Source organism: Onychomys torridus, chromosome 9 (assembly GCF_903995425.1).
Source record: "Onychomys torridus chromosome 9, mOncTor1.1, whole genome shotgun sequence".
NCBI classification, from domain to species: Eukaryota; Metazoa; Chordata; class Mammalia; order Rodentia; family Cricetidae; genus Onychomys; species Onychomys torridus.
The window spans coordinates 63025374-63039679 of record NC_050451.1 but is presented as its reverse complement, the minus strand read 5'-3'; the positions used below and the strand labels follow the sequence as shown (position 1 = coordinate 63039679).

The window sequence follows — 14306 nt, the reverse complement described above, 5'->3', positions numbered from 1 at the left end:
CAAAATGGTGATGGTTGGATTGGTGCATTTTATATAAGAGCAAAGCAGAAATTTTCTAAGTCAAACCTTAATGAAGTCAGGTCTTTCTACTTTCATCTCTTCAATAAGTATTCTCTGGGTCCTACTGTGTGTCACCACAGAAACTTCCAAGACCACAAAGGGCCTCCTCTTAGCAGTGTATATTCCAGATGACTATTAGGAAATGCAGGAGTTGGCCTTACCCATTCATGAATGCGGGACATGAAACTCCAGGTTGAGTGACTGGCTGGGTCAGTTGCCATGGTTATGGGTAGACCCCATCTATTTCAGTACACTGGATTGCCTCTTTGTATTCAGTCTTGTTACACTCCAAACTCTGGCAAGGCCTGATTGCATCAAATCTTTCCTTAAAAGCTTGTCTTGGCAGAAGGCGAGAAGCCCAGCACACTTAGGAGTTCATGAGCAATGCTTCCAGGAAATGTTGAAAGAGTTTGGAAAGGGTAGAAGAGGATGGATGTGTACTAAAGATAGACTGAGCCCAGTGCATGACTTTGTCTGTGTCTAATTTTCATTTGGCATCTCTGCACAAAGCCAGGTGCTGGTCTGTTAACATCCAAGGAGTAGCTGCACATTCTCCTCCAGGGTCAACTAACTATAGCCAGGCTAAGGCAGGCCCAGACTACTGTCATACCTTGACACAAAAGTGCAGCCTGTCTGGCTGTGGATGGTGGTGAATACCTATAATTCTGACACTGAGGCAGGAGGCTTCCAAGTTCATGGTGAGTGAGACCCTGTCTCGAAACCAAACTTAGTTGTCTCTAAGATTGCCAGAGCTTCCAGGGGTCAGAGATCCCTGAACTCCTCTCTGTTCGGCATACGTACTCTTGGCTAATTTAGTGTGCTGTGAGTATGTTTTCCTTTGCATCAGTGAGTACCCGTGTTTGGCATAAGGCATTCTTGTCTTCCTTCTCAAAGCAGCTTTGGGTCCGTGACAGGCAGGTTTCTGTGACTTCCAGAAGGAAGGGGTGAACAGATGGTGTGATGTGAAAAGGAAGTCATGAGATGAAGGAAACGGAAGTTAAGTGTGGCTTCTGGAGGCCACTGGTCCTGATTCTGAGGTCTCACTTGTTACTCGGTTACATGTCTACACCCCCTTTCACCAAACCGTCAGTTTGCCAACATTTTCTGCCGACACGTGCTGCATGTGGCTTCGTTTGGAATGGAGGTCTAGAGTGTGAGGCCTGTGAGGTAGCAGAATTGTTGAATCAATGAAAGATGTTGACGTTGAAAATATTCTAAGAATACGGTGTGGCTTGCCATCCCAACAAGTCTGTTTCCTGTTTTCTTCAGGAAAGGATGGCAAGTGTGACAAGAGGGAAGGACACTTTGTGTGTGGCCGCTTTGGGTATGGACCTGGAATGAGGTGGCCTGGGGGGATTGAGTGCAATGTGTAACGATGCTGAGAGGTCTGAGGCAAGGCTTGTAGAGGGCGATCTTCCTTAAACATCCTTTAAAAGACTGGCCACATGCCAATGGGTAGCGTGGGAGTCCATGCAGTGAGACCGTACCTTGCCTGCCTGCTTGTACAGGAATAGGATTGAAGAGAGGAGGGCTTGGGGGGAACAATAGGGAAACCTGGAAGAAGTCACTTAAAGAGTAAGCATGATACCACTTGTTGGCAGTTCTAACAAAGACCCTTAATTGGATAGGGACGTGAATGGCATCTTATTCTAACTGTGTTTTTCTCTTGGGTTCACATAAATTAGGGATTTTTTTTTAATAGCAGTCCCAACAGAACGGGCATCTTGGATTTATGCTTATATTGTGGCATGCATGAAGGTGTTATTACCTATCCCTAAACTTATTTATTAGCGATTGTAAGTTACATCCTGCTTGATTCCTTAGCATTTCTCCTAAGCAGAGATTGTCACAGCAAACTGATACTAAACTGGTCATGGGAATGAGGTCTTTTCTTTGTTTCTTTCTTTGTTTCTTTCTCTCTCTCTCTCTCTCTCTTTCTTTCTTTCTTTCTTTCAAGATTCATTTATTTATTATGTATACAGCATATATGACTACAGGCCAGAAGAGGGCACCAGATCTCATTACAGATGGTTGTGAGCCACCATGTGGTTGCAGGGAATTGAACTCAGGACCTCTGGAAGAGCAGTCAGTGCTCTTATCCTCTGAGCCATCTCTCCAGCCCAGGAATGAGGTTTTTCAAGGTTACTTGGGGTGCAGGCATGTGTACTTACTGAACGCTGAACGCTCCCAATGGCGCTTCTGTTTATTTTGGAACAACTGGCTTGGACCATTTCTAAAAACCAATAATTAAAACGGAGAAGGGAGCCAGCAGGCATTTGGTAACCCTGCCAAGTAATATGTGTTCATAGGTTCTCGGGAAGGGTCCCTCTGTGGGGATCTCTCATCTCAATCTGTGCTATTCTCCTGGTACTTTTTTTTCATTTTTGATTTTTCGAGATGGGGTTTCTCTGTGTAGCTTTGTGCCTTTCCTGGAACTCTCTTTGGAGACCAGGCTTGGCCTCGAACTCACAACGATCCGCCTGGCTCTGCCTCCCGAGTGCTGGGATTAAAGGTGTGCGCTGCCACCGCCCGGCTTACCTTTTTCTTTTTTTTTTTTATATGAATACAGCTGTGTAGTTTTAGAAAATAGAAGTATGACCTTCTTCGCTATTTAACACATGGATTAATTGAGCATTTGCGATTGTGTGCTTCTGGGGTCAGGGCTCTGATGGAAATAAGAAAGATGTGGTCCTTGCCTCCTCTTTCTCACAGTCTGTGGAACTTACACATTTGTCTCTTCCTTAAGGTGCAGAATGACCTAATGCTACAGAGTAATGGGAGCCAGTATTCTCCAAATGAGGTAAGATTCCCAAAGATTAATAGAAGCCAAGGCATTCCATGAATGTGGAACTGAATTATCTTTCACAAAAATGGATCATCTATAACACTGGGATGAATTGAGTTAATGGAAGGTCTCTGGGGTCTTTCATTAGATGTCACTGACTGTCACAAATTCACTTGGCTCTATGTATAATTAAAAATTAATTTTATGAGAAACAGTTTTTGAAAACTAGGTATGGAGATGTCTTTACAGAAAATGGCAGAAAATCACTCAAATCAATGGCATTGTCATTACCTGTGATGGTTCAGCATGCAGTTTCTGTGTAGGTGAGCTGTCTGCTCAGCATTAACTGTTCCATCTCTCCATGTCAGAGAGGCTTTATTAGGTGTGCCCTTTGGGATGCCTGCACACATACATTTAGCTGTGTCGGATGAGAAGTGGGTCACCAGCATTATGTCACTACAAAATATTTTCATAGTGAGCAAGTAAAAATTTGATACAACAATAAAACAGTAGCACAATTTGCTAGAGTGCCTAAAAACATTCGGCTGGCTGCCTCTTAAAGCATTAACAAAATGATCTTTCTTTTTAAAGCCAAGACTTCATCACAGTGCAGCAATAGCAAAATGCAGAGTGGCTTTATAATAATCCTTGGCCATACAAGGACATCTAGTTCTTCCTTTTTTCCCCCAACCACCTTTCCTTCTCACCCCACAGATGAGAGAGAACTCTCCCTCAATGTCTCCAACTGCAAACGTCACAGCTCCGTTTGGCCTGAAGCCTCGGTCAGGTATGTTAACCTCTGCTGATTCTGACACTAAATAACTCAGATGTTTCTCTGTGGCCTTTCAGATGTCCACCTGAGTAATAGGAACCCTGCCTGTTCTAGTTAGCTGGGGTCTTGGCGTCAGCACAGCTGTGCTTTGGGAGGTCAGGGGATGGCATTGAGCTGTTTGGTCTGTGCTTCCAGGAATGGGCAGCCTTCTTTCTTTGACTCACAGCAAAGAAAGGTGATGAAGGGCACATGTGAGTAGGGAACGAACATTCCCTTGAACTTTTACCCTCGGAAAATAAAAGCTCCCTTTACCTCAAAGGTTCCTGGTGCCCTGATGAGCTAAAGGGCAGCCTGAAGGCAGAGTCCTACCCAAGATGTCCCCAGTTGCTTTCTGAGCATGGTAAGGTCTCTGCATTGACTCACAGGAGAGGGTGAGCATTTTAATTAAGGCTTATGTGAGTGGTTAGGAGTCAGGGGAAGAAATTCTTCTAGGAAAGCACCTAACTCTTTGATCCACTTAATTTTTGTGTTACTATATTAACAAAAACAATTATAGCAATGTGCAAAGTCACCCTCAATTTTTAAAAGAGGACTCTAGATAGAAAAATATAATATATATATATATTTGGTGCTCTGCCTTCTTTTAGGACCTCCTTTGTTTTAATTTTTTTGTTTCTTTAGTGCCTACCATATTTACTACTAATGCTGCTGAGTGGATTTTAATAAAGGGCCTAGACACACGTGTATAAGCCTGATAGAGGACACAGGCATTCTGGGGTTGGGGTAAAGCAGTATGGCAACAGTATGATTATCAGTTTCTGGCTTGAAATAAAGGTAGCTATGGGAAAGAGAAAGAAGATTCATTGATAAAGGAAATGTTTTGTTTTTGGAGCACCTTGATTGATGGGCAGCATGTGGCCAGGTGTGAGGTTTCCTGGCCATTAGACTATTGAAAGAAAAACCAGTAGGAAAAAAATGCCTCTAGAGTGATCAGGGTCCCTGGGTTTTTTGTTTTTGTTTTTCAGTCCTGGAAATTGAACCCAGGCCCAAGGCAAGTGTTCTACCACTGAGCTACGTCTCCAGCCCTAGGGAGTATGTTACAGAAAGGAAAAGCCTAGTTGAAATAGTATAAAACTCAAATGACAAAAAAAAAAAAGAAAAAGCTGGGTGGTGATGGCACACGCCTTTAATCCCAGCACTCAGGAAGCAGAGCCAGGCAGATCTCAGTGAGTTTGAAGCCAGCCTGGTCTCCAACGTGAGTTCCAAGGAAAGGCGCAAAGCTACACAGAGAAACCCTGTCTCGAAAAACCAAAAAAAAAAAAACAAAAACAAAAAAACCTCAAATGACTAACCTCCTCAGGAGCGAAACTATGCATATATGGCTACATCTGTGCTGTGCCTTGATTTCCACAATCCCAGCTCTGTTCTAGGAGAAATGGAGGTTACTTCTTTGATCCTCCTCTGCCTTATGTGGGGCTATAGATGCTTTCAAGCCTTCTGGACAGTTCTGCAAAATTAAAAAAAAAAAATTTCATAGTTGAAATCAAAAGTTGGATGAGTCTCCAAAGACTAATAGTCTTTTGAATGTTGGACCCTGTAACTTAGCTGTAAAATGGGTTCAGTGACTTTGAATGCATTTATAGAGACTTGGTAAGCACGTTAGAGTGCCTTCTTCCTGCACTGTGCAACCTTCAAGTTCTGTGAGGAGATGAAAAGTAGAGTATTATTTTAAGATGGAGAAAACATACTATTTCCTCCCCAAGTTTCCAATTTGCAGATTCCTTAACTACCCAGTGAAATTACTCTCTGGGTATTAAGCACAAAAATAAGATGTGTTATCATTTTATAAATAGCTAACAGAGAGTTTTTTTTTTTCCTTCTAGTAGCTAGTTGGGGTTTTTGTTTTTGTTTTTATTTTTTTTTTGTATGTTGACTACTGAATATTCAAAAATTGTTTACTGAGCAATATTGAAAAGTGGGTTTTAAGGTATTTCAAGGTTCAAGGAAGAGTTGGTGAGGTTCAGTTCTTAATTAAACACGCTATGAAATCTTATGGGGGTGTCTTTAAAAACTACTGTCTTGGTTTTTGAAGAGCATTAAAATATACAGCACTTTTGTAATCCTTTTATTTTTTAATAGCAGATACATTTATACATGTTGAGCTTTGTCTAGTGGGCCCCACAGCTCTGGGTGACTTTTGCAGTGGCCTCTGCTGGTTAGTTGATTAAAGGGTCTGCAAAGGGTGTCTGCTAGGCCCTTTTACTTTCAACTGCATAAATTAGTTCTTTCCTCTGCTGGTGTGACCCATAAGTACTCTAGGCTGCAGGCTTGCAGGACTGTTAAGGTTAAGGATATTAACTGCATGCAAAGTATGTGACCGATGAGTACTAACACTCAGTTTCTGTCGTTCTTTTCATTCCATACGCCATCTCTCATTCTCCTCCTATATTGTACATTTGAATTTAAACCCCGTGTAATGCAATCCACTCCATTTCCATACGAACCTTATGCCACGTGTGAAATCCTGCGGCCCCTTTGGTTTCCCCTGGTCCTTGTGCAACTGTCCGCCTGGCTCTCTCTCGCTCTCCTGCAGACCCAGCCCTCATTCTTCCTATCTCCTTCAACAAACTTACACAGGCACAAACATGGGACAGCTCTAGCTACAGTGTTCCCTCTGAAGGAGACAGTGACAATGGTAGGTATTTTCTCTCTTCTTCCATGCTTTGGTGAATAAGCCAGTGACTGTGCTGCACATTGCTTTGTGTGTGGCTAGAGACAGTAGATGTCGACCTGCATGCTCCATACTTAGGAAGCCTCGAAGGCAAGAGTCCAGACAAGTGCATGTGAACTGTTGCCCAACAGTTGATGATGTGACAGTTTACATCCCTGAGGGTGCTGAGTCTGGAGAGGATTTTACAATGCTGTCTTCTCTATCTATTTTGCTTGGGGTTTGGTTGGTTTGTCTGCTCAGCTATAAAGAATTTGAGCTCACACATTCTAGTTTAGAATGTGGATGTGGTGATGCACTCCTATAATCTCAGCCTAGGGAGGCTGAGGCAGGAGGGTAGCCAGTTTGAGGTTACCTGAGGCTGTACAGTGGAGCCCCACCTCAAAAATTAAGGTTGATCTTTTATTATTGATGTTTATCACATGGTGTTTTTAAGGAGATTTAAAGGTACCTGGCTAATCCTAGAGCTTTGTACTGAAAATAATGTTGACATTGAGAAATTTCTAAAAATGAAGAGAAATTACTCCCCCCCCTTTTTTTTCCCCTGAGTTTTTATACATCTTGACTTTTATACTTTTTTTGGTGTGAACTCACATTAGAGGATACTGAGTTAGTCTGAAAATAATGTATACATTTTTAAAAATTGGGAACACCCGTGAGTCTTACTATGGATATCCTGCTTTTGTCTCATTAGATAGTTCAACTAGTTCAAGATTAAAATAAAATAATTTAGAACTATATACCACATATATTCCAAATCTCTGTTCTGGTTTAACGTGAGTTGTAAACATTTTATCTCAAACTACAAAGTGATAGAAGAAATATTAAATGAAACAAGAGAAGTGAGATGTGAGGCATAACCACTATGCACACTTAGCAGTATGTATGTTTTCTGATGTATACTATCTATAACATCTATAACACTTAGAAAGTAAAGTTAGAATACTTGCTGTGATCTCTGCTTAAAATTCAGCCAAATTTTCTACTTATTAAAGAAGAATGCATATTCTGATAGACTGATTCTACAAGAAATATTAGTATTTCATAGCTGTCTAAATCAGTGGTTCTTGACCTTCCTAATGCTGTGACCCTTTAATACAGTTCCTCATGTTGTGGTGACCCCCAACCATAAAATTATTTCATTGCTACTTCAGAACTGAAATTTTGCTGCTGTTATGTAATACAATGTAAATTTCTGATTTTTCTAATGGTCTTAGGCACCCCCAAAGTGGTCATGACCCACAGGTTAAGAACTGGTGGTCTAACTTTTTTTTTTCATTGAAAATAAGCATAATTTTAAAAATCATGAAACAATATCCCCTTCTTACATCATCTTGCTTTAAATTCTGGAAGCTGGGGATGATTTGATGGAAACTTTCTTGATAAGCTGTTCTTTTATTTAAAAATAGACGACTAGTTATGAAGAGGAGTTTCTGCTTTTCCCAAAACCTGGTTGTTATTTACAGGAAATAAGCCTAGTATGAAAGATTAATGTGTGAGTTGGTATTTCCTTAGGAATGATGTCTGAAACCAGAGTTGTTTTTTTTTGTTGTTGTTGTTGTTTTTTTTAAACCTGGGAAAGATTTAGAAATTTTCAACAGCAGCAGAATTTCTCTGTGCTGTGTGGATGATGCTGTGAGATAGGGATCAGGGAGGCCTCTATTCCCAACTCTCCACTGTCTCCTGTCAGCAAATCTATATTCATTGTACCAGTGAGGACCTGATATGCAAGGCTCTAGGCCAGGCCGCCTTTTCCTTGGAAATTCTGAGATGTCGACAGCCAATAATCACTGTGAACATCTAAAAATAAAGCAAGCCTTGCATTTATTACATGACCTTTCTTTCCTGTGTGTAACAATTCCAGGGATTTACCACATAGTGCCATAGCAGTAATAGGGGTATTGTCTTCCGTATCCCTCTGGATTGGGCAATCATGTCAGATGTCTTTGGTGGTTTTCATTTTTCTTTAATTTGTCCAAAGTGTGACACACATCTTCATCCTCTGTGTGTTAGACTTGGCCTTGTGACTGCAGCATGTTTTCTGTCTCAGTTGCAGAGGCCATGCAGAGAAGAGCTGAGGATCATGGCACACATGCTTTCCATGTTGTTCTCGGTGCTTCCGTGGAGCCAGACCCTTCCACTCTAGGCCTTCTTAGCGAGTCCAGAAATGCTGGTGTGCACATTAGTTGTTTCCTCAGCTCCTTCTTTCTCTGACACCTGCAGCTGCCCAGCCTTGTAAATGAGAGTGTAGACCACCATAACGTAACTTTTAGTTATTAACTTCACAGACTTGGAATAGTCATGTCTTTGTTGATCGCCTCACTTTGCACACAAAATATCTTCTTTCATTTAAACCCCTTCCAACATTCTGTTCCAAATTGAGCTCATTTTAAATTCACCATTTTCTTCGTAACATAGTCTTCAAAGAGTTTTTTTTTTTTTTTTTTTAATGGCAAACAGGCTAGACCAACCTTGGGCATTTGGAGACTCACAGTTTCTGAAGTTAGTCCCTGACAGGGACAGATGGCATGGAAGTGCATTTGTGACTCTGCTGGCCTCTGCCACAGGCTGGGGTGACTCTCCTTCCCTCTGCTCATTATTGAGAACTCACCCTCTTCTCCTGACCTAGCTCTTCTTTTGTGACTTAGTCTTCCCTTTACCCATTTACTTGGAAGTCAAAAACCCATCCTGGCCTCTTTTGAGGTGTTTCTGCCTTTTCACTTGTGGTGAATTCATGGGTACTAATTTAGACTTATTTAAAATTGACCTTCATCTAAGAGTAAGTGAATGACATCCATCTCCAGCCAGTTTACAGACATCTTTGTTTCTTTTTTGATGACAGTATAGCAGTAAGGTCTTATTCTCCCGGTTACAAAAATAGGGAAGCTGAGTGTGTGGGAAGTTCCTCAGTGGCTTTCAATTCTGGCTTCATATTAGAATGCCTGGCCCTGTGGTTCAGAGATGTTAGGTGAGCATTGGTGTTGAGTCAAAGCATTTACTTGTTTGTTTACCTTTTTATGTGGTACATGGTAGATATAAGATTGACAATATCAGAGTTAAGTAAACTGCCCAAGATAATAGAGAGGAAATTTCAGCATTTGAAGGGCAGTAAATGCTCCTAATTGACTTGGAGTCCCAGGAGGAAATGAATGAATTTGTTTGGCTTATTTCTGGCTCCCAAGAACCCAGCTGAATCTAAGTCCTAAGTGTTCAAATTCATTGTATGTCTGCCCTTGAATTTAAACATATTAAAGGTATGTTAGTTCACAGTCTTAACTTCCAAGAAAGAGGAGGCTAAATTTCAAAGCCCCATGCTTTCACAGAGAAGAAATTTCTTTTAATTCTGTTTAGTTTAGGTAAACTAATAATTTTTGTGCAAAATGCATGTTTTTTTAAATTATTAACGAAGTGGTAAAGCTAAAGCCTGCTTTAGAACTGTGAGTGTCCTTTCCTTAACCGAAAGGTAACAACTGGAGAAAGGGTTTTGTTTTTTGCACCTGTTAAGTGCCTCCCTGTGCTAAGCACGCCTCTAACACACATGCAGCTCTGAAAGGATGGACACAGTCTCTACTGGTGTGGAAATTTTATTTTAGAGGTTAATGTGTTCAGACCTGGAAAGTAATTTGGGATTTTTCTGTGAGAAGAGAAATCGAGAAACTAGTCATCAGGACAGGATAGTTTCTACAAAGACAATCTTCTGATGCTTCCCAAGAGATTGGAAACACTTGTTTGCTCTACTCATCAAAGACCTGTCTCAGCATTCTCCTTAGTGGGATACAGTAGAGCATGCCACTGGGCTCTTGCAGAGTCGTGCATATTATGCAGCAATACAAAGTGATGAATGCCAGAAGATGTGCACAGATAAACACCTTTGATGTTCATGGGAAGTAGAGATTATGGGGTAAAGGTGCAGAGGCCGTACACTGAAACATAGAAAGGATGGAAAGATCAATGGAATCCTCCACATACAGATACCACCATCCTCTACAGGCCTGGGTTTAGAAATTTGATCCTGTTACGTGACTATACCCAGCAAGTCTTACAGCCTGTTGTAACTGTTAACAATTTGCTCCCTGATAATTAAACAACAAAGAGTTGTTTTTCTCTGTATCTCAATCATCTGCCCCCCTCTTCCTGTGCACAAGTGTGTATATGTGGAGATGCGTGTGTGCACACTCACAGAGCTCACTTTCCCCTCTTTTTAATTTAAACAGGATGGCATTGAAAAGCAGGTGCTAACAATTGTTATATAGCTTCAAGTTAAACTTTCAGTCCCCAGAATTGAGTAGGGAGCTCTTGAAATGCTGTGATAGGGAATTAAGACAAGGTAATTCTTCCATGGGGCAGTTTCCTGAAGACTGGCTTCAGAAAGAAATAAGCTGGCAGGCTTATTAGCTGAAAGGGTTTCTTTAAAATGCTTAAATAGTCCACAGTAGTTATAACTAATTGTATAATTTTTGTGTATATACTACAAAAACTCATTTCCAATAACTGTATGTACATTTGCAATATTTGTTTAAAAAACTGTAAACTACAGTTGACATACTGTTGTTTTGGTGTTTTTTGTTTTTTGTTTTTTGTTGTTGGTTTTTTTGTGTTTTTTGTTTTGTTTTGTTTTTGTTTTTGTTTTGGTTTTTTTGTTTTTTGTTTTTGTTTTTGTTTTTTTGTTTTTATTGCTTGCTGTTCACAGAACAAACACCCCAGTGTGCGAATTTTGTTTTTCAGAGGCACGGTAATTTAAAATAAACAGGCATGTCAGGAAATTAAAACCCATTGCATTCCCGATAGCCCTCGAGGGGGTGCGCTAACACAGACGCTAAGATTGTGTGCAGTTAAGCCAGAGTTCACAGTTCATTCAACTTCCTCATATTTTCAGATTCAGAATGGAATCATCCAATAAAAACATATTGAAAATATCAAGCAGGCCGTATTAGATAAGATTTCTCCAAGAACAAATGTAAAAGGGAAATGACCTCCAAAGCAAACAGGAGGCGTATGGGAGTGGGGTCAAGGCGCCCCTTGGTGACATGTGGGTGCATTACCAAGCTCTGTCCACATTCCTTGACTTTTTTGGTAAATTTGGTTCACATCTTTGGGAGATGAGGCTGCTGTTGGTTTACCCTGTACTTCTCTTCCCAATGCTGTACCCTGTTGCTTCTCATTGGTCAGCTTGCCCTTGCTTTTTTTTTTTAACTCTTCTGCCCAGCAACTGGATCACATTAGCCTCCTTTTGCTAGCTTTGGCTTTCCTCCTTTCTGTCTTTGAACCAGTCTTATTCCAGAGACTCCTGTGATGCACTTTGGTTTTTTTTTTTACCAGTGATGTCTTGTTTCACTTCCATCCTAAGTCCAGGGTACAGACTCCTTTCTGCAGTTCCGAAAAGCCTTGTGCACCCTTAGGTCAGCCTCGTTCTCCAAGAACCGAGGCAAAGATTGTGTCTGTCACACTTCTCATCTTCCCAAGCATCTCGGTGCTGGTTCTGGCGTCTTTGAACTCGTGTAGAAAGGAAACTAGAGGATTAAGATGGGTACAGCCTCATAGCACTCAATATTTAAGTACACGAAGTACACACAGTTTCTTTTTTCTCTAAGTGTTATATTTGCAAGCCATATTTAATTTTTAAAGTGTGATAGACTGAGGTCGTTTCTGAAGTGACGTTGTAGGAAATGGCAGAATGAAGTTGTAGGCTCCTTGTATTCAGCATTGTTTAAATGACAGTGGCTGGAATACTGCAGTTGTGGTGTCCCTAGCACTTACTAGGTGGTAGCGATTTCTGACTTGGGAATTCTCTGCACAAACTGTCCCAAATGACTCAGCACCGCTCCCACTCCCTGCCAGGTCTTAAAAATCCACACAGAACCAGACCACTCCACTTCCAGCAGCAGCAACAGCATTGTGTCTCGAGGCAAAAAAATCTCTAACAAGAAAAATTTACAATCAGCACCTCCCTGTCTAGCTCTGGCTGGCTTATGACTCACTATGTAGACCAAGCTAGTCATTAACTCACAGAAACCCATCTGCCTCTGCCTTCCAAGTGCTGGGATAAAAGGCATGTACCACCACGCCTGGCTACTAAAATCATTCTTTACATGTAGAATATTTTTAGAAGGCTGCACATCCACTTTTACTTACTTACTTTTCATCAGCGTACATCTGTGAGGGATGCAGCATCACACAGATCTCGTATCCAATGGCTTTTGCAAACAGGTTGCTTTGGAATTTGCCATAAATCACATCCCTGTTCCCATGGGCCAGAGTTAGCTTTCCCCAGATTATTCTGGTTTTGTTGAGTTTGCCTCCAGGAGTCACTAGGTTGTTCTTTTGCTCTGTACACCTAAGTACCTCACTTGCCTAAGGAGAATTCAGTTTCATCTCTGGCATACACATCTTCAATTTCAAGAAGAGCTGTGCTTTCATTGGTTACTGAGACCTCCTTAGAGTCAGCCAAAATGGCCTTGCAAACACAGCCTTCCTAATACGCTTGGTTTTTAAAAGTCCTGTTCCGAGCATTCCTCTACAGGTGCAAAGATAGTGGAAAGCCATTGGAGAAAGTATTTTAATTATCCCAACTGTTGTTATCACCTAGATGTTTAGTGCATATGATTTTTGTGAGGGTTTTTTTTTTTTTTCCATAGTCCATTTGTTCTGTTCTGTTCTGTTCTGTTCTGTTCTACACAGTGCTGGGGGCTGAACCCAGGACTTCATATACATTGGGCAAATGCTCCACTACTGAGCTACACATTCAGCCCAGGATAGTATATATTTTCTTTGTTTTAACTTAAAAGATTTATTTATTTTTATTTTATGCATATGGATATTTTGTCTTACAATGTATGTCTTTTTACCATGTACATCTGTGGTGCCCTCAGAGGCCAGAAGAGGGCTTCAGATCCTCTGGAACTGGAGTTAGAGATAATTGTGAGCCACCATGTGGATGCTGTAATTGAACCTGGGTTCTCTGGAGGAGCAGACAGTGTTCTTAACTGCTGAGCTGACTTTCTCAAGGAGGCATGTTTTCAGCCACTGCTGTGGTAGGAAGCCTAAGGCCTCCAAGCCAGTGATAACCACCTGCGGTCTGGGCAGCCTTTCTGACAACAAGCTGAGCTCATCTGTAAAGAGCTGGCTTTTTGAACACCTGGGGACTGGGGCAAGCAGAATTTTTCCATTCCACTCTCAAATATATAGTCCCACGTGTTATCACTTAGTTTTGGATAGAGGCTTATTAAATGTGAAGCCAACAAAAACAGTTTCCTATGCCTATTTTTAACATGTAAAACAATTCTAGTATCTTGTTATTTGATCTAAATTACGTAGATTGAAAGAAAGATAAAGCATACAGTTAGAATATCGATTAGAACAGAAGAACAGTGGAGAGGAGAGAGAATTGGGTGGTGGCAGCTCTCATCTCCACCCCTCTGAGACCCGCCCCTCAATTCAGTCCATCCAGTTCATTCAGTCACCACAAAAACAACTTGGCAGTCCACACAACCTAGAATAACTCAAAAGATGAATTTCCCTTTGAGTATTCACATCCAACTTTTGCTATGAACCTGGACTCTCCTTGCTTCTATGAAGGATAAATAATTTGGGATAAATGAATTATTTCACTGAACTAGGACTAGCCCTGTGTAGCAATACGGATTGATTTTTGCCCCCTCCGTTTCCATTACAGTGTTTCTAAGACCTCAGAGAAATTTGGAGTCTATAGACCCACAGTTTACTATTCGGAGGAAAATGGAGCAGATGAGAGAAGAGAAGGAGCTGGTGGAGCAACTCCGAGAGGTACTGGGGGTGGCAGGCACAGCGTGTGAGGTGCAGAACCAAAGCACACTCTGTGTGTGCAAAACACCTTCCTCCAGTGTTGCACACAGTCCCAGTTTTGGATCCAGCTAGATCAGTCCCTGACAGACTCTCCGTTAGTGAGTGAGTCACTTAATCCCTACTTTCAGCTTCTGCTTACA

The 14306-nt window shown here is 41.3% G+C and overlaps 1 protein-coding gene across 5 annotated transcripts in view; it reads left to right on the top strand.

Moving 5' to 3' along the window:
• The window catches only part of Lrch1 (leucine rich repeats and calponin homology domain containing 1), a 197454-nt gene that overhangs the window by 151174 nt on the left and 31974 nt on the right, over positions 1-14306 (top strand). For 2 of the 5 annotated variants that reach the window (XM_036199042.1, XM_036199041.1), the window contains exons 14-17: positions 2807-2860; positions 3560-3632; positions 6211-6312; positions 14018-14127. In XM_036199042.1, coding sequence (XP_036054935.1) covers positions 2807-2860; positions 3560-3632; positions 6211-6312; positions 14018-14127 — 339 coding nt within the window. Of the gene's footprint in view, positions 1-2806; positions 2861-3559; positions 3633-3936; positions 4018-6210; positions 6313-14017; positions 14128-14306 lie in introns of all 5 variants that reach the window. The other 3 variants (XM_036199044.1, XM_036199043.1, XM_036199045.1) reach the window with 2 other exon arrangements.